Consider the following 27,777-nt stretch of genomic DNA (forward strand, 5'->3'; position numbering starts at 1 on the left):
CTCTCAAGTTTACCTGTTCTGTTCTTCAAGGTTCTAATTGCTACAGTGCTTCATTGAGCTAAATTCTGCATCGCTTTAGCTTTCATCCATTGGTCTTTGATGTGTCCTCTGAAGCTGAATTTTCCATGTGAAAGAATACTTAAGTGAAGAGACGTATCACGCATTCCCTTCTCCAGTTCAAATATTTCCGGTTCCCTTCATTGTTCCTATGAGGCGATTTCCAACTTCTTGCCTGCTCTGACAAAGAGAGCTGACTTCATAACAGAACTTGTCACCGCACGGGCCACACCAGTTGGTGCAGCCGGGCAGAACCTACGTGCGTCTCAGCCCTGAAAGACAGCTCCGCGTAAGAGACGGACGGGTGGCGTCGGAAGCGCGCTCCGATTTGAAAGAGGCGCGAGCGGAAGTCAGGTCAGAGCGCCAGCCAATAGGGCGCTGGGCTCCTCCCCCGGGCATTGCTGCGGGCCAATCGCAAGCCCCTAGGGGAGGGAGGGAGGCGGAGCTGCTCCGAACTTCTGGGCTTGCGCAGGGGCGGGGAGCAGCTGCTCTGAGCGCTGCGGTGTAGCGAGTTGAGTTCGCCCAGGTAAGAGGGGAGTTTTCTGGTTGCGAGGTGGTGAAGACGCATGCCAGCGTTGGTCCCTGCGGTGCTAGGTGGAAAGGAGTCCTGTTTCTGCCTAATGGAGTTTCCACTCTTCCGAAGGGAGAAGCTGGGAAAAGCGGAGGCTTTGTAGAATCTCTGCAGCCCTTTGGTGGCCCGAGCTCCCCGAGCGCAGCAGGAAGTGTGCCCCTGGGAGAAGTATGCCTCGGGGCCACGCACAGGCGGTTCTGCCTTCTTCACCATCTGGTCCAAAGTTCACGTTTCCTTCATTAGCTACTGAAACTTATTACAGGGCTGCATACTGGTAGGCATTGTTGATTAAAAAAAATTTTTTTTTAATTTCTTTTAATGTTTGTTTATTTTTGAGAGGGAGAGAGAGAGGGAGACACAGAATCGTCGCAGGCTCCAGGCTCCGAGCTGTCAGCATAGAGCCCGATGCGGGGCTCGAACCCACGAACTGGGAGATCTTGCCCTGAGCCGAAGTCGGGCGCTTAACAGACCGAGCCCCCCGGGCGCCCCTGATTCAAAAAATTTTTTTTAAAAAAAGGAAAAAAACTTACATAGATAGACTAGATCTGCCCTCAAGGCATTTTGCCCTTAGGAGGAGAGGCTGTCAGAGATGAATTACCACTCACGATGCAAGTTGGTGTGGAAGCAGAGAGGGTGCCCTTTGAAAGGAGTAGAGGATTGGGATGCATTATTAGAGAAGGGCAAGAAGTGATCATTTAATACGTATATGTCTGTAGGTATGAAAGAATGAGACTCTTGTGGGCAGCAAGAAGTCGGTGTGGCTGAAGCACAAGTTTGTGGAGAGTAGTTACTGGAAATGAAGTTGGAAATAGGCGTTGGGGTTTGATTGTAAAGAATCTTTGTGCCCAGAAAATAGGCAGTAATTAATGGCTTTTGAGCCAAGGAGTGCCATACACCAATTTGTGTTAATATCGTGAGACTGGGGTCTGGTTGAGGCAACCAGAGAAATTTCTTTAGAGAAATTGTCTGGCTTGTTCTCACCGTATTCTAATCCCTTTACCATGCCTTTCCCCTGGGTTCTCATTTTATATAAAACTACACTCTGTTACTTGTGGATTCTTACTGTCCTTGCTTTCTCAGTATCTGCTTACTGAGAAAAGTAGTAAGGATCTGTATATGAAAGGTGAAGTTAATTATCTAGTAAAATAACTGCCTCCAAAAGACGATACTCTTATAATAGTGTTTTTTGTTTTTGTTTGTTTTTTTTTAATGTTCTTATTTGTTTTTGAGACAGAGAGAGACAGAGCATGAGCAGGGGAGGGGCAGAGAGAGAGGGAGACAAAGAATCTGAAGCAGGCTCCAGGATCGGAGCAAAAGATGATACTCATAATGGGTGTGGCTAAGGAAATTTGGAAGTACTTTAAGGAATAATTTAGGGGCACCTGGGTGGCTCAGTCGTTTAAGCGCCTGCTTCAGATTCTGTGTCTCCTTCTCTCTCTCTGCCACTCCCCACCTTGCCCTCTCTCCCTCTCCTTCTCTCTCTCTCTCTCAAATACAAAAATTTTTAAAGAATAGTTTATATGAAAGGTTGTTGTAGTATAATTATATTTAACGATTTAATTCACTTGTAATATTATTAATCTTATTTAAGTATTTCCGGAAGAGTTTGTTAATTGTGGAGGAGCAGCAAACCTGAAGATTAGAAAAGAAAGACCCAAAGGACTAATTTATCTGCAACACAGTGCAGGAGAGTGTCTTTACCTAACCAATACACAAATTTAGTCTCTTTTAAACATCCCTGTGATTGAGGTAGGTGCCTCAATCTAAATTTATGGTTATCATAAATAACAACCATTCAGTTTACAATCTGTGCCCACCAGGTAATCTTCTGATTATAATTAGTTTTCCAAGTAGAAATAACTTGAGAGACTGTGTGGGATTAAAATTAAAGATATTACTGTAGTTGTCCAAATTAATTAATTGACCTTTTAATGTTTAAGCCTTTGTTTTTTTGTTTTTTGTTTTAATTTTTTTTAACGTTTATTTATTTTTGAGACAGAGAGAGACAGAGCGTGAACAGGGGAGGGGCAGAGAGAGAGGGAGACACAGAATCTGAAACAGGCTCCAGGCTCTGAGCTGTCAGCACAGAGCCTGACGCGGGGCTCGAACTCACAGACCGTGAGATCATGACCTGAGCGGAAGTCGGACGCTTAACGACTGAGCCACCCAGGCGCCCCTTAATGTTTAAGCCTTTGTGAGTGAGCCTGGAACAAATTAGTACATCTAAGCCCTACTAAATCTAGGTTTACTGCCAAGTTGAGTTTTTAGTTTATAAAACTGAGAACCAGATCCTGAGGTGTATGTATTTGTGGACTTTTATGAGGTAATTCTAAAACTTCATATGGAAGAGCAGAGGATCAAGAGTAATCAAGACATTCCTGAAGAAAAAGAACAAGGTGGAGGAACTCAACTTATATATATCAAGTCCTATTAATAAGTTATAGTAATTAAAATAGGTATTGGCTCAAAGATAATCCAATTGACCAGTGGAACAAATTGAAGAATCCCAAAACAGATCTACCCATATATGGAAATTTAATTTATGACCATATCAGCAGGGAAAGGATGGACTTTCCAATAAAAGGGACTAAGACAATTGGTTATTCATATGGAGGAAGAAATCCAAAATTGGGCCTCTACCTGACAGTATACCGAAAAAGTGATTCCCACTGGATTAAAGACTTAAATCGTAACACATTTAGAAGAATATGTAGACAAATAGCTAAGTTTTGGGGGTAGGGAAAATTTTAATACACAAAAGTATCCTTGTAAAGGAAAAGGTTTTAAAATTGATTATGTTAGAGTTCATAGTTGTGCGTCGGTTCAAAGACATCAAAAGTTTGTCAAAAGACAAACTGGCAGATGGTATATGTAACTCCTCTATCAAAAGATCCGTGTCCTTTGAATAGGAGCTAAAGGGAGAAGTAGAGTTAGGAAGGGTGTTGAGTGGGTGTGGATGTGGGTGTTTGTTTTAGGTGAGAGAGATTTTGAGCATATGTGAATGTTGATGGGAAGGAGATTGGAAATACTAAAGAACTGGAAGGATGTGGAATCCAAGGTACATGGAGAAAACAGACATTATTTAAGCCTTTGCTTGTAAATATCTCAGAGTGAGACTACCTCCATATCATTCATTCCTTGCTTTCCTCACAAAGCTTATATGGACTTCCTCCCGCAGCTAATATTTGTCAATCTTTTTCTATGCCAGGCATGCTGAGGGGGCGGTGGGGGGTAAAATTAGACCCAGGCTCTACCTCATGAGTTTATAATTTGTCAACGGAAACAGACATTAATTGAAAACTTGTAGTGTGTTTGTTGTTTGTAGAACTTTTTTCATTATTTACACTTTATTTTTAAAATTTACTTGCTTGAATAGATAACAAGAAGGAAATAGAAAAAGTGTAGATTCCCTTCTCAGAATGGGGATTGATATGAAGAATTTGTTTTTTACTATATTGAAGCCATGTGCTAAAAACCCCAGTCACCATTGCCGACTATTTCATGGTTGCCCCTTTTCTCCCTAGTGAATCCCAGCCAGCTCCTAGGGTGGTGCAGTGAACTGTGTGTGGTTCCTTCTGCCTGGGGACCATGCAGAGAGCTTCCCGTCTGAAGAGGGAGCTGAAGTTGTTAGCCACAGAGCCACCCCCGGGCATCACTTGCTGGCAAGATAAGGACCAAATGGATGATCTGCGAGCTCGTACGTATCATGTGTTGCCTATGATGACCCTACTGGAGATTGTGCTGAAATCTGAACATTTGTATACTCTAAAGTAGAGACCAATGGCAAGGTCAAAGTGCCCTGCCACCTTTCTAACCCTAATTTGTTTACATGTATAAAAAGATTTGCTTGACATTGCTTCTTTGGTCTTTTATTACACCTTTTGCTGACTTGTAGCCAGGATTTGGGCACCAGCTCTGAAGCAGTGTTTAGACCAAAGGTCACCATCTCAAATATCTGTGAGGCCAGACAGGAAACATAAATGATTAGAATACTGCAGTCCATAGAAAACAAATCTGCAGCTTGTATTTGATCTATGGTCAGTATTGTCCAACTTCTGTTTTGATCTTCCATCTCTCCTTTGTTTGACACCATGAAACAAAGTACATGGGTACATTGGTGTCTTGCATGCGAGCTTATTAAAGCCCTGAAAGAGAATTACTGTCCTAGACCTAGCTTTTCTTTAGGACCGTCAATTTTATTAGGTCTGTATGGTGTGGTCATTTGAATCATCCAATTACCTTTTAACTAGGTTTTTTTCTTTTAAGAAATATTAGGTGCGGCTGACACACCTTATGAAAAAGGTGTTTTCAAGCTGGAAGTTATCATTCCTGAGAGGTTAGTATGAATTAGATTCTAAACTTACTAAAGCACGGTTATTGGAAGATAGAGTAATGTAGTAGAGTGTTAAATGTAGGAGTTAAAGGTCCTAGGTTTTAATCCTAGTCTTAGGATTTAATGTGACCTTGGGCAAGTTATCTCTCCGGAGTTCAAATTCCTTCTCTAAAAGTGGGTTAGATCACATCTAAGGCCCCTCTTTTTTTCATTGTGCTAAAATGTATGTAACATAGAATTGATCATTTAAACCACTTTTAAGTGTTTGGTACGGTGGCATTAAATACATTCACATTGTTATGCACCTATCACCATTCTTCATCTCCAGAACTTTGTCATTTTCCCAGACTGAAATTCCATACCCATTCATCAGTAACTTGCCAGTCCTCTCTTCCCCCAGCACCTGGCAACCACCATTCTACTTTCTGTTTCTATGTTAAGGCCCCTTTTAATTCAGATCTCCTTCAAGGTTCTCATCGGGTGAGTTGCAGTTGCAGATTTGTGCAGAATGAGGAAGGAAAGAAATGAATGTCTGTTATGTAGACGTCTATTCACTAGGTCAGATCCTGGCCAAACTTGTTAAAGTCCTGAGAGAAGTTGCATAATAATCATGTGATAGATCAGTTCTGAAAATAGACTGGGAATTTTCCAAGGTTTGTGTCTCAGTAAAAAGGCATAATAACCAAATGGCAATGTATAAATCTTAATTGCATCCTGTTTTTCAAAAAAACCATATGTAAAAAAAAAAAAAAAAGACTGGGGAGCAATTGAGGATATTTGAATATTAGATGATATTGGAGAATAAATTTTTAATTTTTTCATAGGTATACTGGTAGCACTGCAGTTATATAGGAGAATGACCTTATTCTTGGGAGACACATGATGAAGTATTTAGAGGGTGAAGTGGCTTGATCTAGGTGGTGGGTATATGAGTGTTTTTAATGCTATTATTTCAACTTCTGTAACTTTTCATAGTAAAAATTTGAGGAGAGAAAAGTTTTGCCTGTCAAAGACTGTCTTCCTGATTAGTCATCAGGAAACTTTATAATACATTAAGAAGCAATATTTTAATAAAAATTCTCTATTGTCCTATGCTTTCAAAGGTATCCATTTGAACCCCCTCAGATCCGATTTCTTACTCCAATCTATCATCCAAACATTGATTCTGCTGGACGGATTTGTCTAGATGTTCTCAAATTGCCACCAAAAGTGAGTGCTTGGTAAAGGGTGGACTGTATAGCCGTCTGTGGTTCTCCTCTATATAACTTAAATTAGAGTATAACATTTTTAGTAATACACAAGTATCTGCCTATTTGTCTGTGTATAGGGTGCCTGGAGACCATCTCTCAACATTGCAACCGTGTTGACTTCTATTCAGTTGCTCATGTCCGAACCCAACCCTGATGACCCACTCATGGCCGACATAGTAAGTATCTTCTTTTCCTCTGCGGCCCATATCCTACTTTCTTTATACCTCCGACTTCATTTGTGAGGATAGCTGTGGCAGCTTCAGCTGAACCACTACAAATCATTTTTCTTTCCACTGACTCTTCTTTGATTTTGTCTCAGTCCTCCGAATTTAAATATAATAAGCCAGTCTTCCTCAAGAATGCCAGGCAGTGGACAGAGAAGCATGCAAGACAGAAACAGAAGGTATGATGATTGTACAGTTCTGATTTTGCTCCTGTTGTTAGCCCATTAAAAGTGTATCTGTTTATAAATGTATACATGTTTATGAACTTTGCTAAACTTGTACTGTACTCTAGAGTAGCTAATTGATCTTTTTCTCCTATTGCAACTTTCTAAATACTTATTCAGCAAAACAGCCTAGTAGTTCAAACAAAAAGTACATTTTTCCTTAATAGTTGTCATCTATTGACAACACTAGAGGGCAGGCAGCATCTGGTTAATTTTATATATATATACACATACATATATATATTACATACATATATATATATGTATATATATATACTTTTCAATTTAATTTTTTTTAATTTACATCCAAATTAGCATATAGTGCAACAATGATTTCAGGAGTAGATTCCTTAGTGCCCCTTACCCCTTTAGCCCGTCCCCCCCCACACCCCCTCCAGTAACCCTCTGTTCTCCATATTTATGAGTCTCTTGTTTTGTCCCCCTCCTTGTTTTTATATTATTTTTGTTTCCCTTCCCTTATGTTCATCTGTTTTGTCTCTTAAAGTCTTCATATGAGTGAAGTCATATGATATTTGTCTTTCTCTGACTAATTTCACTTAGCATAATACCCTCCAGTTCCATCCACGTAGTTGCAAATGGCAAGATTTCATTCTTTTTGATTGCCGAGTAATACTCCATTGTATATATATACCATATCTTCTTTATCCATTCATCCATTGATGGACATTTGGGTTCTTTCCATACTTTGGCTTTTGTTGATAGTGCTGCTATAAACATTGGGGTGCATGTGTCCCTTCAAAACAGCATACCTGTATCCCTTGGATAAATACCTAGTAGTGCAATTGCTGGGTCATAGGGTAGTTCTAGTTTTAGTTTTTTGAGGAACCTCCATACTGTTTTCCGGAGTGGCTGCACCAGCTTGCACTGCCACCAACAATGCAAAAGAGATCCTCTTTCTCTGCATCCTCGCCAACATTTGTTGTTGCCTGAGTTGTTAACGTTGGCCATTCTGACAGGTGTAAGGTGGTATTTCATTGTGGTTTTGATTTGTATTTCCCTGATGATGAGTGATGTTGAGCATTTTTTCATGTGTCAGTTGGCCATCTGGATGTCTTCTTTGGAGAAGTGTCTATTCATGTCTTTGCCCATTTCTTCATTGGTTTATTTGTTTTTTGGGTGTTGAGTTTGATAAGTTCTTTATAGATTTTGGATACTAACCCTTTATCTGATATGTCATTTGCAAATATCTTCTCCCATTCTGTAGGTTGTCTTTTAGTTTTGCTGATTGTTTCCTTCGCTCTGCAGAAGCTTTTTATTTTGATGGGGTCCGAGTAGTTCATTTTTGTTTTTGTTTCCCTTGCCTCCGGAGACGTGTTGAGTAAGAAGTTGCTGTGGCCAAGATCAAAGAGGTTTTGGCCTGCTTTCTCCTCGAGGATTTTGATGGCTTCCTGTCTTACATTTAGGTCTTTCATCCATTTTGAGTTTCTTTTGTTTATGGTGTAAGAAAGTGGTCCAGGTTCATTCTTCTGCATGTCGCTGTCCAGTTTTCCCAGCACCGCTTACTGAAGGGTTAATTTTTTTATATATATTCTTGGGGGTAGCATGGATAAATGAGAGATGACTTAGATTCTTTTTTCAAAGTTTTCTTTTTTAATGCTGAGAAGCGACTACTGCAGGAATCAGGAAGGAGTGAGAGAGGTAGAGGAGGGAGGGGAAAATTAACATTTCTTATGGGACCATTCATGGAAGAAGGAAAATTTCCCCGATTTAAATTGATAGAACTTCCTCCTTTAACAATACAAATTGCAGGAAAACAAAGATTTGCACGTTCTGTTTCTTGCTGAGTTATAACATCCTTCAGATTGAGTTAAGTAGCAGTTACTTATGAAAAGAAACAAAAATTTAAAATATACAAAAGATTGAGGAGGATGCTTTTGGAGGGAAAATTATATACAAGAGGCAACAAAGAAGTACTTGGAAATAATATTACAGCACTTCCTTGTTCTCCATCCTGGTTTTAGTGTGAACCTTCTATCTTACCGTATCTGCTCCTTTTTAGGCTGATAAGGAGGAGATGCCTGGTGATCTGCCAGAGGCTGGTGACTCAGAAGTATGCAGCACAACACAGAAAAGGAAAGCCAGGCAGCTGGGAGGCACAGAAAAGAAATTTTGCCCTGATGCTTAGGGGTTCGTCCTGGTCTATCTTAGTTAATATATTCTTTGCTAAGATGCTCTAATTTGCTTACCTTTCTTGACTGTTTGTCTTTGTATTTGTTGACATTATCATTTTTTGTATCGTCTAAAACAGACCTTGTGTATTTACATATTCTGCTCTACATAGATGCTCTGAGGGTAGTTTGTTTTATTTAGCTTGTACATACGTATTTTGAAACCTTTTAAACCTGAAAAATAAATAATCATTTAATGTTGAATGTGTGTTTATCTTGAATGTGTGTCTGGGAGCAAACTGTCCAGAAAGCTATATAATAAGAATGTTAAAATATTTGGAATTTTCTCTTTTATTTTGCCAACTTTCCAACATCACTCAGGACACTGAATGTTTGACGTAGATGTAAAATAGCTATTGGAAACAGTTCAGTTACCACTAAGCTTTAGGGATTCTGGGTTTTCAGATTTTTATTTTATTTTATTTTATTTTATCTTTAGAAGGGTTTTTTTTTTTTAATGTTTATTTATTTTTGAGAGAGACAGAGACAGAGCTTGAGCAGGGGAGGGGTAGAGAGAGAGGGAGACACAGAATCCGAAGCAGCTCCAGGCTCTGAGCTGTCAGCACAGAGCCCGATGCAGGGCTCGAACTCACAGACCATGAGATCATGACCTGAGCCGAAGTCGGACGCCCAACCGACCGAGCCACCCAGGCACCCCATTTTTAGAAGTTTTAATACAATGTGGGAATAAGGTAATGTACCCTTTTGCTAATTTTTTTGCAGCTTTAACTTTTTGTGATTTTTATAGCTGGTCAGAATTACTAGGGTATAATTTTCATTTGTTCAATAAATTATTGAACACCTGCTATGTACCAAGTATTGTGCTAGTGTTTTAGAATATAATGGTGAAAAATTCTGACATGAGATTAACCAAATAATCATACAAATTTAAATAAGGGTTTTTGTGTCATTTTCTGTCCCTAGCTTCATTTCATGGCAAGTACTACTCTGAACAAATAGGTGCCAAACTTGAATCCCCCACTCACAATTTTATAATATACTTGGATTTTGTTATTCTATTTAGATGACAGAGAAAACAGATTTGAAAAAGCAGAAATCAGTTGAAGCGGAAAGAGGCTGCCCATGCTGAGTGAAAGACTTTCTGAGGAATACAGATACTAGGAGTCTACCTAGAAAAATAAAGACTGTGATGTCCCTGTCCATATCCCAGTGTACCAGTTTTATCTCAGTGATTTCATACCTAGGCCAGGCACCACCCACACAAAATAGTGCATCTCTGGGGGCTCCTGGTTGGCTCAGTTGGCTGAGCATCTGACTCTTGATTTCTGCTTAGGTCATGGTCTCAGGTTCGTGAGTTTGAGACCCGCATCGGGCTCCATGCTAACAGTGCAAAGCCTGCTTGGGATTATCTCTCTCCCTCTCTCTCTGCCCCTCCCCACTCATGCCCCTCTCAAAATAAATAAATGAACTTTAAAATCGTGCCTTTCTGAATAGGCGATTTCCATTCATCCACCTCTGAGTTACCTTGTATTCTTCATTCAGCACAGCCTGCCACAAAACATGTAGGACTCAATACCCAGAAGATAAGAAATGGGAATTTATATAATCCATTGATGACAGATGATGGCCTAAGCTGAAAATATAAATTTCTTCTGTATCCCCCACTTCATCAATTTCCAACTTCTATAGAATTCGTTATTTATTTACTTATTTGATGTTTATTTTTGAGAGAGACAGAGACAGAGCACAAGCTGGGGAAGGACAGAGAGAAAGGGAGACACAAATCTGAAGCAGGCTCCGGGCTCCGAGCTGTCAGCACAGAGCTCTTCACAGGGCTTGAACCCATGAACCGTGAGATCATGACCTGAGCCAAAGTCAGCCACTTAACTGACTGAGCCACCCAGGTGCCTTATTTATTTATTTGTTTGTTTATTTATTTAGATGTCCAACTTCTATAAAATTCTTTAACACATTTCTCAAAATCAGTTCTCTTTTTAAAATATTTTTTTAAATGTTTATTCATTTTGAGACAGCAAGAGAATGTGCATGCGTGGGCAGGGGAGGGGCGAGAGAGAGGGAGAGAATCCCAAGCTGTCAGCACAGAGCCTGAAGCGGGACTCAATCTCATGAACTGTGAGATCATCACCTGAGCCAAAACCAAAAGTTGGATGCTTAACTGACTTGAGCCACCAAGGCGCCCCCAAATCAGTTCTCTTTTTAAAGCCCAGAATTGATTTTATTCCAGGCTTGTCTCCTACACTCATGCATATTTAGTTCTGATTTGGGCTTCCTAGATAACATTAGCGTATCGGTTGGGATGCTTTCAGTTGTGAGTGAAATCCAACTGGTGACCCTAACAAGGGAAGCTCTTTGCCTTACTAAGTAGAAAGTCCGGGGGTAGGGGGAGCATCTGTACTGGTATGTTCAGAGGCTCAACAATACCAAGATTTCAGTCTCTTTCCATCTGCCATCCAGAGTAACAACATTGTCTTGATGCTCTGCTCCTTAAACAAAGTCCCCTTTTAGAGTGACTACTAGCAGCAAGTAGGCTTATGTACTCTCTAATTTACACCCAGCAAGCCATGGAGCAAAAATTCCTATGACTGGACCATCTTGAAACCAATCGCTGTGACCAGGGAAATGCCACATGCTGATGAGGGTGAAGCCAGATATGAAGTGTGAGATGAACTTAGGGAACAGTTGTAGGAAAGGAGCACCTCCTATAGGACAAACCCCCTACACAACTGGTCCATCACCAAGTCTGGTCAGTTCTGCCAGCCACTTCTCTCTACCTCTTCTGACACTGGTTCAAGCTGCCATCATCCCACTTGTAGCACAGTCATAGCCTATGTCTCCTTGCCCCCAGCCTTGACCCTCTTCTCTACAGTCCATTCTCACAGCAGCAAGAACAAACTTTTGATGATTTAAAAGCCAGATTTTATTTCCTTCCTTAAAACTCTCCAAGTGGCTTCCTTTAGCAATTAGGGTGGGAAAAATCCAGTCTCCTTCCCTGGGCCATAAGACATTGATCTAGCCCCTGTTTTGCCTTATCTATCCATCCTTATCTAGAGGCATGCCCTCTACCCCTTATCTACTCTAGCCACAGAAGCCTACTTTCAATCTCTTGAACACATCTAGCTCATTCCCCCTCCAGGGATTTCTACATTGTTCATGATGGTCTCAGCTCAAATGTAGCTGCCCCAGAAAGTCCTTGTCTATTCCATCTAAAGGAGCACCTTGACTTCCAGGCACTCTGGCCTATAGCCCATTACCCTGATAGACTTTATTCATAGCACTTGTTGTTACCAGAAAATGTGTCCATTTTATGCACATTGTCTGATTCCAAGTGCTGGGGATATAGTGGCAACAAGAAATTTTTCTCTCTAATTGTAATAAAAAGAGCCAAAAATGATTAGAAGTCATCTATTCATCTCTCTGACTCAGCAAGTACAGAGGACTCGGGCTAGAGAACCGAAAGAAAGAAAATGAGAATGAGAAAAGCCCAGGTCCCTAACCCCTAGCCAAAGGAACGACGGCAAGGGTTAAAAGCATGGACGCTGGAGTCAACGGGACCCCAGCCAGCCCAGGCTGGGCATTATCAGTTGGTACTGCTTACCAACTGTGGGCCCCCGGTATGCTACTCAATCTTTTTGGACTTTTGTTCTGTTCTCCCACAGAACAGGGATAATGATAGTACCTAACTCATGAGGTTGCTGTAAGCACTGACTAAGATAATGCACATAAAGCACCCAGTACAGGGCGCAGCACGGTGCTGACATTTACTGAGTGCTTAGCTGGGGACTGGGATGGAGACAGCAGTCCAACCACAGTTCGGCCCCGAAGAGATGCTCTGCCCCTTGCCTACTCGCCCGTCTGCTCTGTTCCTAGGACAAGCAAGCTGAGCAGTTTCCCAGCTACAAACCCCTAATTAAAGAGGAGAGATGACATCCGTGACTGATCATATAAACATTGCAGATTCCAAGCTCCCCTCTCCTGCTGCCCCCAGTCCCCCTCCCCACCCCTCCCCAAAAACTATTTAAATAAGAACAGATTTTACCACCCACCTTGTGGGCAGTCTCTAAGCTAAGGCTGGGGACCAGCTATTTATCCTTCAGCTGCTGTGGGAATTCAACACATACAAATAAAGCTGCTTTTCCAGCCAAGTGTGTATTTTTCCATCAGCATGTGGCCCCCCTGCCCAGGTTGTCTTGTTTAGGTTGGGGTGGCCTGAGGGAGGGAAGAGCAGGGTGGGGGGTATGAGGCTGTGGTTTCAGAACCTGCTCCCCAGGATAGCTGCCGCAGGGCAGCATGGAGCCCCGCACAGGGCTGCGAATGAAGCCCCGGAGAGGCTGGGTTAAGCCCGGGGTGATGGACGCAGATGTGCTATGCCCAGAAACAACACATTCCACTTTTTCCTTGCTTCTTGGCCAGTCACCCCTTGCTTCTGCCATGGCCCAGTGAGCACCCATCCCTCTCTCCAAGTCTCAGTTTCCATCACGGATGATAGGTTATCCAGTGTCTCCCTCATGCCCACCCCCATCTCCCACCCTGACCCAGGGATTTCTCCCTTCATGTGCTTTCCCTACTTGCCTTTCCCCCCTGACCCCACAATCCCACAGACTATGCCCCCTTCCTTCCACGGCCTGCGTCCTTTAACCAGGACCTTGCAACTCTGCCTCAAAAACAGGCCTGCTAAGGGATCTTTCTCCCCAAACCTCCCATCAGAGGCAACTTCTTGGGGGGAGGGTTTGTTTTTTTTTTTTTTTTTTTAATCTATTCGCTAAGTTCTCTCCAGACCTGGGAGTTATGTTTGGGGAACCGTCCAAACACGGTCAGGTAGTGAAGTGGTCTCTTCTGGGGGGATGTCTGGGTTTCCTTCCCCTGTGAACCCACATACTTCCTGCCTGGCTTCAGGCCCCAGGTTTTCAGCCTTCCTCTCAGGAGTAGCTCTTCTGGGTACCCTTCTTTTTCCTTCTCAAGTGTCCTCAAGGCTGAGCATGCAGACAGCTCAGAGCCCCCGGACAGACCCCTCACTCTTCGGATTGGGCAGGTAATAACAACCGCAGCTAACATTTCTCCAGTCTTCCTACATGCCACCACTGCTAAGCTAAGCTCTTTACATGAAAAAATCTCTTTTAATCTTTTCAGTAACCTTCAGAGTTTAGGTACTATTATAATCTCCATTTTACTGATGATGAAACAGAGAGGTTAAGTAAAACCTAAGGACAACTGGCTGTTAAAGGGTAGATCTGGAATTCAAACCCAAGCGTGCCTGACTCCAGAGTCATATGTAACAACTGTATGGGTACTGTTCCAATATTGAAACCTCTGTCTCCTCAGTTCCCCCGAGAGCAGCGGCAGGATAAGGGGCAGGTCCCCTCATTCAGTTTCCTCCTCTACAAAATGAGAAGGGAGCTAAGATGACTTCCAAGGTGTCTCCTGTGCTGCTCTTTGGCAGTTCTGTGATTCTGAAACTAACTACTTGTGGGATCCGAGGGCAGAGCCTGCTGGTCTCAGGCTCAGTGATGAACTAACATGAGGTTGATCTCAGCTACCCTCTCACCTGCCCTTTCCGTTCTCTCCCCTCTTCCAGCACTCTCTTGCCCTGTGACGTTTACTCCCTCGGGGCCTCCCACCCAGGACACCATCCCCATACAGCCTATCCTGACAATCCTCCTCACTTCCTTATTCCCATTCTACAACTGCCCTCTCCGCCCTAACAGTTGGTAAGAGGTTAGTGGGTTTATGCCTGGGCCATGGGGAGGAGGTGATCCAGGGAGGAGGGTGGCAAAGAAGCCTCTTTGCAAGCGACAGACTCTAACAATGTCATGTGAGCAAACAAACATCAATGCTTCACAAACTGAGAAGTCCAAATGTACCTTCAGGTAAGCCATTAGAAGGATGTGAGACATGAGGCCATCCTTGGACCAATCACTGTGGCCAGGGAACAGAATAAACTGAGAAGCTTGGCTCACATCCCACCTCTGGAGCCTGGAGTGGAGCCAACCCCACCCGAACAGCAGTGGGAATAGTTGCCTTTAGGAAAGTCCAATTGATGTTTCTGGAGAAAGGGAAGTGGTTCCTGGTCAGGCTAAAGCAAATGATGCCCTAGGCAAAGGGCCTAACCTGAAGGAATAAGGAACTATAATAGTGGAATTTCAACCACTGTGGTAGCCAGGGGAGGAGTTGTTACAGAAAAGAGGGTCAGGGAACTTGATGGCCCTTCAAATCTCACCACAGAAATATCTGCCCACTCTGCTTTCTTATAAAGGGAAAGGACATGCCCAAAGGGCATGACAGATCTGCTGAATTGAGTGTCAGTTCTCAGGAATATAAATGTAGCTCAGACAAGAAGCTATCTGTTGTTCTGTGTTATTTGCATCTCCTGGCCACATGCCCCTCTTAGGCTGGGAACTAGAATTTCTATGGATTCCTGAAATATGTTAATTTCTTAATTATTTTCCCCCAACAGTAATTAATTGAGCACCTTTTTGCACAAGGCCCTATGGAAAGGACTGAGGACACCACAGTGGATAAGTCCAATATGGTCCCCGTTCTCGTGGAAACTTTCTACCAAGCCCACCCTCTGTTCTGAGAGAAGGAGCCCCTAGTCTTGCTCAAGGGACAGCTCTGAGCAGCCGTATTTTGTTCAGTGTCATCCCACATAACCATACCCATTCGCATGCCACAGTTTAGTGGACCAGGACAGGTACCTGGCCTGAGTGGTCAGTCCATCAGTTGACCATTGGCCTATGATTTGACCTAGTGTAGAAAAAGAAACTTGGCTAGTCAGGTTCTCAATCTCTCAGGACATTACCCTGGAAAATACCAAAAAAAACAAGGTAATTAGCCAGAAATGGAGGCTGAAAAGGAAGCACACAGAGGGCTTAAGGAAGAACAGGGGTCATAGTGAGGCACATGTAAGCGGAAGTTATGAATGAACACAGACTATGAGTGGAAAGAAGCAATGAGCCTGGGTAGCTCAGTAGGTTGAGAATCTGACTCTTGATTTCAGCTCAGATCATGATCTCAGTTTCGTGAATTCGAGCCCAGCGTTGGACTCTGCACTAACAGCCCAGTGTCTGCTTCAGATTCTCCCCCTCTCTCTACCCCTCCCCAGCCTGCGCTCTATCTCTCTCAAAATAAACTTGATAAAAATTAAAAGGAATTTTTAATTCACTCACTCACTCACTCAGTCACACCAATTACATGATCGCTGGCAAACAGTCGGATGCGGTGTCAGAGCCTGGGCCAGATCCGGGCCTTAGTGGGTTTCATCTCAGGATCTCGGACTGCACCAGCGGGTAGGTCTGGCCTGACTGAGCCTGCCCTTTTCCTGCCAGACCAGCTCCTCCTACGGCGCCGGACCCACCTGATCATCGGTGGGCGCCCAGGCTGGTGCTTTGGGGACTGCTGGGGCCCCACGGTACGCAAACGTGCCAGACCGCGGAGGAACTCTTGGTGGATGCCACGGCACCCACCTGCGGCTCACGAAGCCCACATGCAGCATTTGATCCGGGAGGCCGCCCGGCGGGGCTGCAAGGAGCGCATTGGGTCAATAGAGGCGCCTCGCAGGAGAGCCAGCAGCGGCCGGGTTCAAGGCGCACCCGAGGGCCTGCAGCCCAAGTGGCAGCGCCCCCCGGAGTCGCCACGTGCCCCCCCCCCAGCGCGCAGCAGTGCCCACGCGCCTGACTCCACGGCTTCGGGAACAAGATCTAGAACTCTCCTTTGACTCAGCAATTCCACATCTGGGAACGTATCTTACAGATACACTTACACGCGTGCTAAGTGACATACATCCAACGTAACGTGTTGCAGTGTTTGTAGAAGCAAAAGATTAAGCAACTCAAATGTCCATGAGAATGAGGGAGGGTTGGTAAATACAATTTCGGATTTAAACTACTGCAAAAAAAAAGGGGGGGGGAAGCATTCTATACTGATAAAGATCTTTAAGCTATGTTAGTAGATAACATAGATGAAACAAGCAGAAGCAGAATCGTGGTACCTACCTTGGGCAGAAAGGAGAAGTAAGAAAATATAGGCATTTTGTTTGTATATGCATGGAGAAACTCTGGAAGGATATATAAGAAACTTACAACAGTGGTAACCAGTGAGTTTGAGAAGTGGGCAGAGACTGTTAAACAGGTGTATTTTATTTATTTTTCTTAAATGTTATTTTTGAGAGACAGAGACAGAGCATGAGTAGGGGAGGGGCAGAGAGGGGGAGGGTGAAGCAGGCTCCAGGCTCTGAGCTGTCTGCACAGAGCCCGACGTTGGGCTAGAATCACATACCACGAGATCATGACCCGAGCCGAAGTCGGATGCTTAATGGACTGAGCCACCCAGGTGCCCCTAAACAGGTATATTTTATTCAAATCATGTGAATGTATTCTTATTTAAAAATTAAACTTATAAAGAGGCTTTTATGTAAAAGGAGGTGAGGAGGAGCAGTTGACTGTGGTTGAGAAACCGACAGATCTCAGAACAGACCTACAGGGGGCAGTTTGCTTGCTACTGGCAGGCTCCAGGCTGACCACAAACTCCCGCTGGCTGGATCTCAGAGAGCCCTCACAACCAGAACAGGCTTCCAGGTTTAGACATGCCGAACCCAGCCCGACTGCCTTTTCTGGTCTTAGATTTACTGAGAGTCTGCCTCCCTTGTTATTCCACACATATCCTCTTAAGGAACCTCCATTTGAGTTAGCCCCTGTGTCTCCTTGTTCTCCACCTGGTCCCAAAGGAACAGCCGAATGGTCTTTCTGGCAGTCGGGCCACCAGAATGGATGGGTTTGGAACTCTGTCTTCGGCAGGAGTGGAAGAAAGGTGCTCCTGGAGGCATTGTCTGGCCTCTCAGAAGGCCCTGACAGCGACTGGCGTCTCATTCCCAGGATTGCAGGTTTTTACTGAACCCGATCTCTTTCCCTTACCTCGAGAGGGAGCCCACCTGCTTTTCTTGGAGACATCGTCACGCTCTGAAGCAAGGCTTGAAGGAGGTTTTCTGGGCAGGGAGTGGGCGAGGAAGGCCGCCCAAGGAGAGGAAAGGATGCTAGTTCTTTGGGATTCGCAGAATCCGGAAACTGCAGGAACAGGCTTTGGGTCTGAGAAGAGGCTCACGGGCTGGGTAACAGGAAGTCCAGCTCGTTGCCTGCTTTCGTTAGATTATTCTCTACTTAACCCAGTGCCCAGCACACAAAGGGCGCTTCAACCTGGGGGAGCCAAACTGATCGTGAGCCCTCTGAACTTCAAACCTGAGCCTCCTTGGCTGTGCTCCAGATGCCCCAGAACTCGGGACGGATTGAGGAAGAGCCTTGCCACTCTGATCATTCCTCTCTCGAGGAATGCAGCCCCACCTCTGGCTGCACCCCGCAGAGCCACCAGCAGCAGCAGCAGAAGAGAGTTGAGGGACACACATGATACTTCACTGGTGCTTTATTATACAGAAGAATCCAAATATTTACATCTTGACAATTCTTACACTTCCCACAGCTGGAGAGGGCATGGGTCTGGAACCCAGAAGTGATATAGGGGATAAGGTGGGTATGAGAACTTGCTACACCAGAGCAGAGGTAGTTAGAGGAGATGGTGCCAGAAAGGATCAAGGATTCTAGCTACTTTCCATCATCCTCACTTATCCCGGCCTACGCATTCTTGGCAGCTCCTCCTCCTTCTCCTCCCTAATCCTTAAGCCTTTTATTCTTTCTGGAAAAGGAAAGTTGGGAAGGAGTTTGGGGAATAAGAAGTGGGGAGAGGGAGGCAAAGAAAAGGCCCAGCTAGAGGCTCTGTTCATCCATAGTCTTCAAATCTCAGCACTGAGTTAAAGAGTTTTCCTCTTGGTGGGTACTGAGGTGCTTGACAAACCAATGGTCCACTAAAGAACTTTCTCTTCCACAAGTTGGTCTGAGGGGAGATTGTGGTTGGCACTGTTTGCCAGGGCACAACACATAGAGGCCTGGGCAGCACGTACCAGGTCAGCAGTTCCCAACATTTCTGCCATCACAGCCCTTTGGATGGATTCGTCCCCGTGGACACCATTTTGGAAGATTTCACATGCCGCGAATTATTTGGTTTTTGATTTTGTGTTTCATCAAAGACATGGATAATCTACTGATTATAATGGGGATAACCAAAAGAGTAATATACTGACTTGCTAGAAAGCCAGTCAGAAACAAAGAAACTACCACCTTATTTTGGGTAAATGTACAACATCTGCTAGGCTTTTTGATTAATGGAAATCGTTCATGGCAAACACCTCCACTCCCTTCCCCTATACCTCTCCTCTGTCCAGAAGGGCCAGACTTGGCAAATGCCCAGATCTTTAGGGGTAAATGATAAGATGACAGCGGTACCACCTAGAGCTTGCAGCCAAAACACACTGGCACCCTTTTCACAGAAGAGGCCACCTGTAGGGAACTGTTCCATCACTCCTAAACCTCTAACACATGGCCACTTCATTCCACGTTCCACTCAACACTGGCTCCCTGACTCCAAGGTGGAAAATGATCACGTGGAGTTGGGGGTAGCTGTGAGGAGGGGACTGGGTGACTTCCTAGAAGTCAAAGCTCCCCGAAATCATACCAACTCTGTCATCCCTGGGGCATCTCAGAGAACTCCTTTCCCCATAATAGTCACCAACTCCCAGTACCCAAAGCAGGGCAAACTCCTTCCATGAGAGGGTCTTGATTAGCCCTGAGAAAGGGAGACCAGGGGTTCTCAACCAATTGATAAATGAATTCACCTCATCTAGTGAGTGCCTACTCTGAGGTCAACCTTGTGCTAGGACCCTAAGGTCCTTCTATGATTACAAATTTGGCACATTTAGCTTCAGAGCCTGTAAGAGTCCAGGCAAGTTAGCGGGTCAAATGAGATTTAGAAATATGCCAAGTTCCACTCGTCGTCTCTGCCTCATCCCTCTACCCCAGCCTGGTCAGCCTTGTTGACTCATGTCAGAATTTCCCCTGGGCCCTGAGGGCAGCAGAGAGAGAAAACAGAAGCTAAACTTCAGGCTGTCAAGGACCTTCTCAGAGTTGTCTTAATAGTAGAGCCCCTTTTCTGAGTCTTGGATTCCCTTTTTATGTCTTCGAGAATGTCCTAGCTCTCACCTCCTCCTCCTGAGATTGAATGTGTATATGTTTGGGGTGGAGAGCACTCTGGAATGCTCAGAGGCACTTGGTGAACCATAAGGCAGGAAGGTTATGACTGGAGATGGAAGGGTCAGGCCTATTCGGGGCACCCGGGAATCCCAGATTCCTATAATGCTTCCTACTGAACAATACATACAATGCAAATATCCCTCCAGTTTGCTGGCCAGGGACCCCCCCCTGCCCCCCCCCCCCCCCCCCCCCGTCCCACAGAGAAGGCAGGACCTAGGATGCAAAGAAAAAACTAGGCTTGTGGCAGGAGTTGGCAAGGGTCATATGGTGGAGAACCACAGGAAGGCAACTTAGAGCCAGGAGGAAGCCAGACAGCCATGGACTTCCCTGTGTATACCCTGCCAGGATCCAGGAACCCTCTCTTTTACTGAGGGCAGAAGTTTCATTGGTGGTTGGGCTTAGGAAGGAGGTGGGAGCCAATGTGGGATCCCTTTATCCCTGCCCCATTTCCGGGGGGTAGAGGTTAGAACCACAAAGGCAGCCTCTTCACCATCTTTCCAAGGGCAAGAGGGATGGCCAGGTAGAGAGTGTGGAGAATCTTCTCTGGTTGATGGAATCACCAACTTTACCCCAGATGAAACTCCCAGGATCGGGGTTTTCTAGGACTTGTGGCATCTTGTGATGTCACTGAGTAGCACTAGGTGGTATAGAGATGAGGGCCCTGGGAAACAGCAGTGTTAAATTCTGTGAGATGTTAATAGATATCCCACAAAACCAACAACCAAACAAACACCTGTTGTCAAATAATCTGGGGGAACTGGGTTAAACAAAGTTCAATGGATTTTACTGCTGCAGGAATTCTCATAGCCTTTACTATACTAATATGTCTGTGACTCTCCAAGAAAGGACAAATTGTGTAGTATCTTCTAAAACTTCTTTTAACAGAGAGTCTTTTTGCATGGCATAGCTCAAGATTAACAGGACACAGAACACATTTTGTATGTAGTCCATGAGTCACAGGGTAGATGCTCAAGTGCCCTTTGGCAGTTCCCCAATAGGTCTTTCTCTGTGAGGTCCCCCTGCCCCATTGTACCCTGATCCTTGACCTGCTCAGCCCTCTACCCCAGTCACTCATTTTCCTTAGGCAGAGAAATTTCCCGATCTCTGGTCCACAGCTTCAGACATGACAGGGAAGAGGCCTAGAGGAAGGCCAAGGGGAAACCAAGCCAAGAAGCACACACTGGTGGTGGTCACGGGAGAGAGACCAATGGAAGCCATGGCCCAGTCCCTGCTGTGGATCACGCTGTTGAGTTTTGGTTGAATTTATTTTACAAGCAGCCATCATTCATGGAGTGGGACGAGAGGGAAGGGAAGAGATGGGAAGAGAAGGGTGAGGAGGGACATTTATAAGTGTGAGGCGAAGGCCGAGGCAGAGGGCTGGAAGGCCCTGCCCACTGACAAGCCCCCGCCTGCTGACATGGCTCCCTCTGCCCTTAGCAGCAGTTCTCCATCCATGGAGGGTTGTGGGTTCCCCAAGTGGGTTCCTTCTGGCTCTGCAAAATGGCTGCCCTCCAACCTAGGGTCCCCTGGCTGCTGACAGGAGATGAGGGTTACCGAGGGGAAGCCATAGGTGTCCAGCCCAGGGGGCCGCCCAGCCTCAGAAGTTTCCAGAATGAGATCCACATCGGAGAAGGCCACCAGGGCCTGGGTAGAATCGCAGGAGCTCTTCTCCAGCTCGCTGGCAGCAGTGTAGGCTAGGGGCCCTGAGGTCCCCGTGCAGGGCCAGAGCCGCCACAGGTCATCCCGGAAGTGGGGGTTGAAGAGTAGGTAGAGCAGTGGGTTGAGGCAGGCCGGCAGGGGTAGTACCACAAGTAGGACAGACTTGACGGCCTCAGGGGTGACGGGGAAGAGGCCCAGCATGGAGGCAAAGCTGAGGAAGGCCACAGGGCAGTAGAGGAGCCCATCTGCGAAGATGAGCCAGGCCACGTGTCTCACCATGGCGCAGTCCCACACAGCCTCGAAGTCGCCCCTCGGCAGGTCACAGTAGAGTTTGATGTAGGCACCGGCCACTACCAGGAAGCAGAAGGAGTTCATCATCACCAAGGCCACGGCAAAGCCCAGGGCAGCCGGCTGGCCCTCGGGTGGGGCGTAGGGCAGGCAAAGTGGGGAGGCCCCGTATTCTCCCACTGAGACGAGGGGCAGGGCCGCGGCCAGCCCGGCCAGCATCAGGCAGCCCAGGGCCCCTGCTCGAACACTGCTCAGGGAGGGCGCCTTCCCGTAGGCTCGGACGCAGGAGACGGAGACGCTGCACTGCACGGCAGCCAGGGTGAGCAGTAGCACGGAGGCCTCGGACCCGAGTACTGCCAGGAAGCCTGTGGCCTGGCAGCCCAGTCCCATCTCCCAGCGGGCTCCGTACTGGGCGAACTGGCCAAAGGTCAGAGCGTCGACTGAGGCTAGGAGGCCACAGGAAATGCCAGTCAAGGCGTTGGCACCTGCAATCGCGCCTATGACAAACTTGACCGGGGGCAGGGAGCCAGGGCCACCGGCAAACACACTCAGCAGCACCAGCCCGTTACAGAGCACGGAGAGCAGCACGATGGCCCACACAGCCAGGCGGATGCCCCAGCTCTCAAAGAGGTGCTCGCAGGGCTTGAAGGGGCCTGTGGGAGAGAGGACCAGACATTATCCCTGGGTCAGAGGCTGCTTGACACAGGGTCCTGGGGATGAGGCCAGGGAGGCTGATGCAACCTCTGTCCTCTGAGAACTCCCGGTCTGACGGAGGCTGACAGGATCTCTGAGAACTCTCAGGTGGGGTTGGGGGGGAGGAACAGTGGAGACGTACACAGCCCTTCTTCCAAGGAACTGCGGATGGAGTGGACACTCACGCAATACACGTAGAAAATAGAAACACATAATGAACAGATTTGTGCACAAAGTACAAATTGGTACAGTGCAACCCCAGGCATTGAGGAAATGTTCAGCAAAGCAGTCTTTCCAAAGCAGCAGCATTTAGAAGAAAGGAGGGGGAGAGGTGGGATAAAGGAGTGGAGAGGGCATCAGAACTGGGGATATGGCTGGGGTAGAGGCACAGAGATGGGAGGGGCTGCCCAGAGAGTGACCAGTCTGTGTCCCAAGGCTCTGCTTCTCCCAGTCAGTGCCCAGTGATCCACTAGGGACCCCACCGTGGATGAGCCCCGATCAGGTATTGTACCGGGCTGGCTCTCCCTCGCTCTGTGATGGGGACACAGACCACATTTAATACTCACAGAGTCCATCAGTATTTGGGAAGAAAAGCATAATAAGTAAATTAAAATGCAGATGCCTCTGGGTTTCTCCAACCTGGTTTTGCACAAATGGGTGAGATCCTGGTGTTTTCCACCTCTCTCCTCAGGTTCTGTCCTTAAGTCACCCCGTAACTTTGGACATATTATGTCTTCGTTCTTTTGACTTCAGACTCCTGTTCTGCAATGTATTTCTAGTCGCTTGGGAATTTGAGAGGCTTTTGTGGGAACCATTTTTTAAACATATTTTTTTCCCGATTACTATATAATAGATGGTGATTGTAGAAAATTTGGAAAATATAACACAGAAAAATTAAAACTGCTTATCATCCCACCTGTCAGAAAGAACTCATCATTGTGGTAGGTCTCCTATTAAAAAAATACATACATACAGATAAGTTTTTAAGCTAACTTGGGACTTTCTGTATATAGTTTTTAATTCTCTTTTTCAGTTACAATTTATTATGCAGACTTTCCCATACCTTTATCTTCCTCCAAAACATGTTTTCAGTGGCTGCGTAATAAATACTTTTCCATATGGATGTACCATAATTTATTTGACCATTTATATGAGCTATTTTGAAAGCAAGTTCAAGTTGGACTTTGACTTCTGGAACTTCCTCTTTTACTTCATCGCTGCTGATTATTGGTTTTCACAAGTGAAATTTCTGTGGCAGTGGGAAGCATGTGGGTTTCCAAGTCAGGAGAAAAACACCACCTGTTTCCTCCAGACTGTTAGTGGTCTTGCTCTGGGCTGGCACTAGAGGGCGCGCTGTAGCCACTAAGTGCTACAAGCAGGTGTTGGCAGTCAGCAAACGCTATTTTGGCTTAGAACAAGGAGAGAAGGCCAAGGGGCGCAAACCAAAGAGAGATGCAAAACTGGGAAATGGAGGCGAGGCGAAATGGAGAAGCACACTGTTTATTGCTTTCTGTTCATTCTGAACAGCTCCTGCCCTGACTTAAGCAATGGACTACGGTGGGAGGGGTGGGATAGCCTGTTAGCATTTTATACCCAAGGGAAGGGACCTCTTTGCTCTAAACATGTTAGGTTGCATTGCATCGAAGAGAAAGAGAATTCTCTTTCTTTCTTCACAGCAAGATGGATTCAGGTTAGACTCTAGGAGGCTTTCTCAGCTGTAAGGTTTGGACAGTCCTGTAAGGAGTTATCCAGAGGTACTGTGGAGTTTTTTTTCACCCTGGAGAGTTTTATGAAAGAGAGACTGCAATCTTCCTGGGAATGAGCAGAGAGAGATGGAGAAGGGGACCTTTCAGAGTTCCATCTGGCTCTAGGAGGGTGCAAAAACAGTGCCACACTCTACCCTGAACAGTGCGGTAAAAAAGACAGTCTTTCCTGCTTCTCTCTTCAATGAGAGAAATTTTCTCCTGGTTAATTTTTTTTTAATTTTTTAAAATGTTTATTTACTTTTGAGAGAGAGAGAGTGTGAGCAGGGGAGGGGCAGAGAGAGAGGGAGACACAGAATCCGAAGCAGGCTCCAGGCTCTGAACTCTGAGCTGTCGGCAAAGAGCCCAATGCAGGGTTCGAACTCATGAACCGCAAGATCATGACCTGAGCTGAAGTTGGACACTTAACCGACTTGAGCCACCCAGGCGCTCTGGTCTCCTGGTCAACTTCTGATTAGCTGATTTGTGAAGGCTTCTTTGACTCCCCTCTCCCCACAGCCACCCCTCCCTTCCCCCCCACCCCAGTGCTGCTCCAGACAGACACCCAAGGGAAGAACGCCAGCTCCTTCCCCAGGAGTCACCAGAAGTGGCGGTCCTCCCCACAGAATGTCGGTTCTTAGGCAGAGAAGGTGCCTGAAGCATGGCTACAAACATGCCAGGCTGAACCGGCCTCTCTCTCATCAAATAGTTGGGTGCTCCTTCCTCAGCCCTGCCCCCGACCCCACACCGAGGCGCTCAGCTCACCTGGAACGGGGCTACACTGGACGCTGGGGTGTGGCTTTGTGTCCTCCATTTCCAGCTGCAGCTCGTCCAGATCCAGATCATCTGAGAGGTGAGGCCAGAAAGTGGCATGGGGCCCCGGTCTTGGTGACAGTCAAGCTCCACCTTTCTCCAAATGCCCACCCCTTTCAGCTGTCATCCCCAACTCACTCTGCCCAGCACGGCTCACCCCAGCAGCCCTGCACATCTGTTCTACTCTTAGGTATAAACATTCCGTCAGCTCCCTATTATGCACCCGTGGATTATCTGCATGGTCGGTCCTTTACAGCAAATGTTTCAGCTGGGCCTTGCTGACCTCGTCCTATAACTCAGCACGCTCATGTCTCCTCCAGGCAGCCTAGTCCGTGCGTGCTGCTTAGAGTAGGGAGCTGGTCAGTGTTCAGAGGAGGTGAACCAGGGAGAGTGAGTGAGCGGAAGCTATTTATTTGCTTGAGAAGCAGTCAAAGCCATGGGGGGATTAACTTAGGAAAGGCAAGAGTAGGTACGGATACAATGGCTGTCCTCGAAGAGCTGAAGTCCCCGTTAGGCATAAAGGCACTGTACTCCTACATGCAGAGCACGTCAGAATCAGGATGGGTCCTAGAAGGAGGCAAACTAACAATTCAGATGGAGAAGTGTTAGTTCTTACTAACACAAATAAGCTCCCACACTTAGAGTTGACCCGACAAAGAGGTGGGACTGAGGTCCACGTGTGCTGAATGCAATGTCTGCCACCTGCTGGGCATTGGGCAAGTGCAGGGGAGCTCAGGGATGAATAAAACATGGTCCTGCCCTCAAGGGGCTTATGGAGACAGAAGAGAATCAAGCTGTCCTGACAAAGCGTACTGTGTCAACTAATAGGTTTATTTAACACAAAGGGCCAAGAGTCCCCGAGCTCTTTCTCTGTGCCAGACTATGCCCAGCGAGTCCTCATCTGCGTGGTCTCATCAACCTTCGTGGCAGCCGCACAAAGCAGGTGTCCTTTGACACCATTCGATAGACGAGGAAACTGAGGCTCATCGAAGGTCAGTGGCTTGCCCCAGGTCTCCCAGCCAGCAAGCGATAGGGCGAATTTCAAACCCAGGTTTGTCTGACTACGGAGCCCAGATATTTAACTGTTAGCCTTTCCCAGGCGAGGAACTGATCTGGGTGGGCTGGAGGAGATGGTCGGGGGAGCTTTACAGATGCAGGAGCTGGGCATAATTTGTCGCTGGAGATACCGAAGGGAGCAGAAAGTCCCTGATGGGAGAAAGGGCAATTCTATGCTGAGTTAGAGGCCAGACTAGATCATCTTTACCGATCTTTCCGATTCTAAGTGTAGCCTCTGCAATCCCATTAGCCGGAGAAAATAGGATTAGAAAGATAAATCCATTGTTAAAGAAACTCTGTAACTTGTCTGAATCAAAATGGGATTTTTTCCCACCTCTTATTCACTATTATAAGGTTTCTTAAACCAGGGGCTGTGAACTGCAGGGGTGTTAGAGACACCTTGGGGGTCCATAAATTCTTCAAGAATTTTGAAATGATCATCTTAAACCTCTTCTAACTTAACAAAAACAAAACTCTTGTTTGTGGTGATAATTCAGCATTGAAAGACCTTTTAAAGAATAAGCCTTTAGTGTCTCTGCTGAGACTGGGAAAAGTGTCTGAGGCCTTAAGGGGTGTGAGAGAATTGCCTCTCTTGAAAGGGATGCCTGCACATTTACTTGGGTTTCAGAGACAGTGGCCTGTGGGCTCTTCCTCCATCACACAAGTAATGAAGAGGTGACTCTGTGTCATGCTCGTCCCCATCTCTGGCTTGTGTGGTTCGTTTCCTTCCTCCCCCACTTAAAGGGTAAACACCTTCAGCTGGGCATTTTCCCGGGAGGCAGGAAGGTTCTGTGGAGCTGCTCTTGGCCCAGACAACATCAGGGCGGGCAGGAGGCCGAGGTGTGCCCACAGGGTCCTGGCATTTCCTCTCCTCTCCACCTTTCATTCCCTGCCCACCCCTGCTCTCCAGAATGGAGCTCAGCAATTCTTTGAAATCAGAATGCATGAATGAAATGTAAGGGGTGAGGCCCGTGGCCTCCATCTGAGGCTGGGAAAGTCACAGCCAAGGTGTTAAGTAACCACTCTTCAAACGAGAAGGAAATCAAATCTGGCTGCAGCGCAGCTCCTGGCTTTCCTCCTCAAGGCTTATTAGCTCCCACAGGAAGTGGGGGGCCCTGCCCTAGCTCCCGTTACCGGCGGCAGGCAGCCCACGATTCTGACGCCCTGTGGCTCTCCAAGACCTAAGCCTGGTGGAAAGTTTCACCTTGAGGAAGGAAAGTTTCCATTCCTCCTTCCAGCCCCCTGAGGGAGTGTACCGCAGACAGACATCCGGGAATGTCCCCTGGGGACAGCTGTCTGCAGGCCCAGAGCCAGCCTGGCTGCTGGGCTCCTCCTGGGGTCCTCACACCCTCCCCCGGGATGGGCTTGTACACCAGGAGGGAGACCCCAGAGACCCCCTAGCTGCTTGCCCAACACTGGCCTCCATAAGCTGCGTCCCGGACTACACCATACACCTTCCCTCCACACACGCCAGGAGGCACCCAGTTCCACTGGTAACAGCAGCAGTGAACATACTCTGCCCTCTATAGCCTATGAGATATGTAATATTGTTCTCATTGCACAGATA

General features: G+C 46.3%; 2 protein-coding genes across 9 annotated transcripts in view; one reads left to right on the forward strand and one right to left on the reverse strand.

Annotated features, from left to right (window-relative positions):
- Positions 1-476: 476 nt before the first annotated feature.
- On the forward strand, positions 477-9,052 carry UBE2T (ubiquitin conjugating enzyme E2 T). 4 transcript variants are annotated; one of them, XM_045456476.1, is made up of 8 exons: positions 515-583; positions 701-902; positions 4,153-4,325; positions 4,895-4,964; positions 6,065-6,170; positions 6,289-6,387; positions 6,531-6,614; positions 8,680-9,052. In XM_045456476.1, exons 3-8 carry the CDS (start codon positions 4,217-4,219, stop codon positions 8,803-8,805), a joined length of 594 nt encoding a protein of 197 aa, XP_045312432.1. In that variant the 5' UTR covers positions 515-583; positions 701-902; positions 4,153-4,216; the 3' UTR covers positions 8,806-9,052. The 4 variants fall into 4 exon arrangements, with proteins under 4 accessions (XP_045312431.1, XP_045312432.1, XP_045312434.1 ...); XM_045456478.1 differs by lacking the exon at positions 701-902 and adding an exon at positions 2,220-2,377 and having other exon boundaries at positions 525-583; XM_045456477.1 differs by lacking the exon at positions 515-583 and adding an exon at positions 2,220-2,377 and having other exon boundaries at positions 604-902.
- A 9,170-nt stretch (positions 9,053-18,222) lies between these two features.
- Positions 18,223-27,777, reverse strand: part of LGR6 (leucine rich repeat containing G protein-coupled receptor 6) — a 121,419-nt gene continuing 111,864 nt past the window's right edge. For all 5 annotated transcript variants that reach the window (XM_045456480.1, XM_045456479.1, XM_045456481.1 and 2 more), the window contains 2 exons: positions 25,107-25,187; positions 18,223-22,559 (listed from right to left, as the gene is read on the reverse strand). In XM_045456480.1, the coding sequence (XP_045312436.1) occupies positions 21,304-22,559; positions 25,107-25,187 (1,337 nt within the window). In that variant the 3' untranslated portion in view covers positions 18,223-21,303. The remainder of the gene's footprint in view (positions 22,560-25,106; positions 25,188-27,777) is intronic.

The sequence above is a fragment of the Leopardus geoffroyi genome, chromosome C3 (assembly GCF_018350155.1).
Source record: "Leopardus geoffroyi isolate Oge1 chromosome C3, O.geoffroyi_Oge1_pat1.0, whole genome shotgun sequence".
Lineage (NCBI taxonomy): Eukaryota > Metazoa > Chordata > Mammalia > Carnivora > Felidae > Leopardus > Leopardus geoffroyi.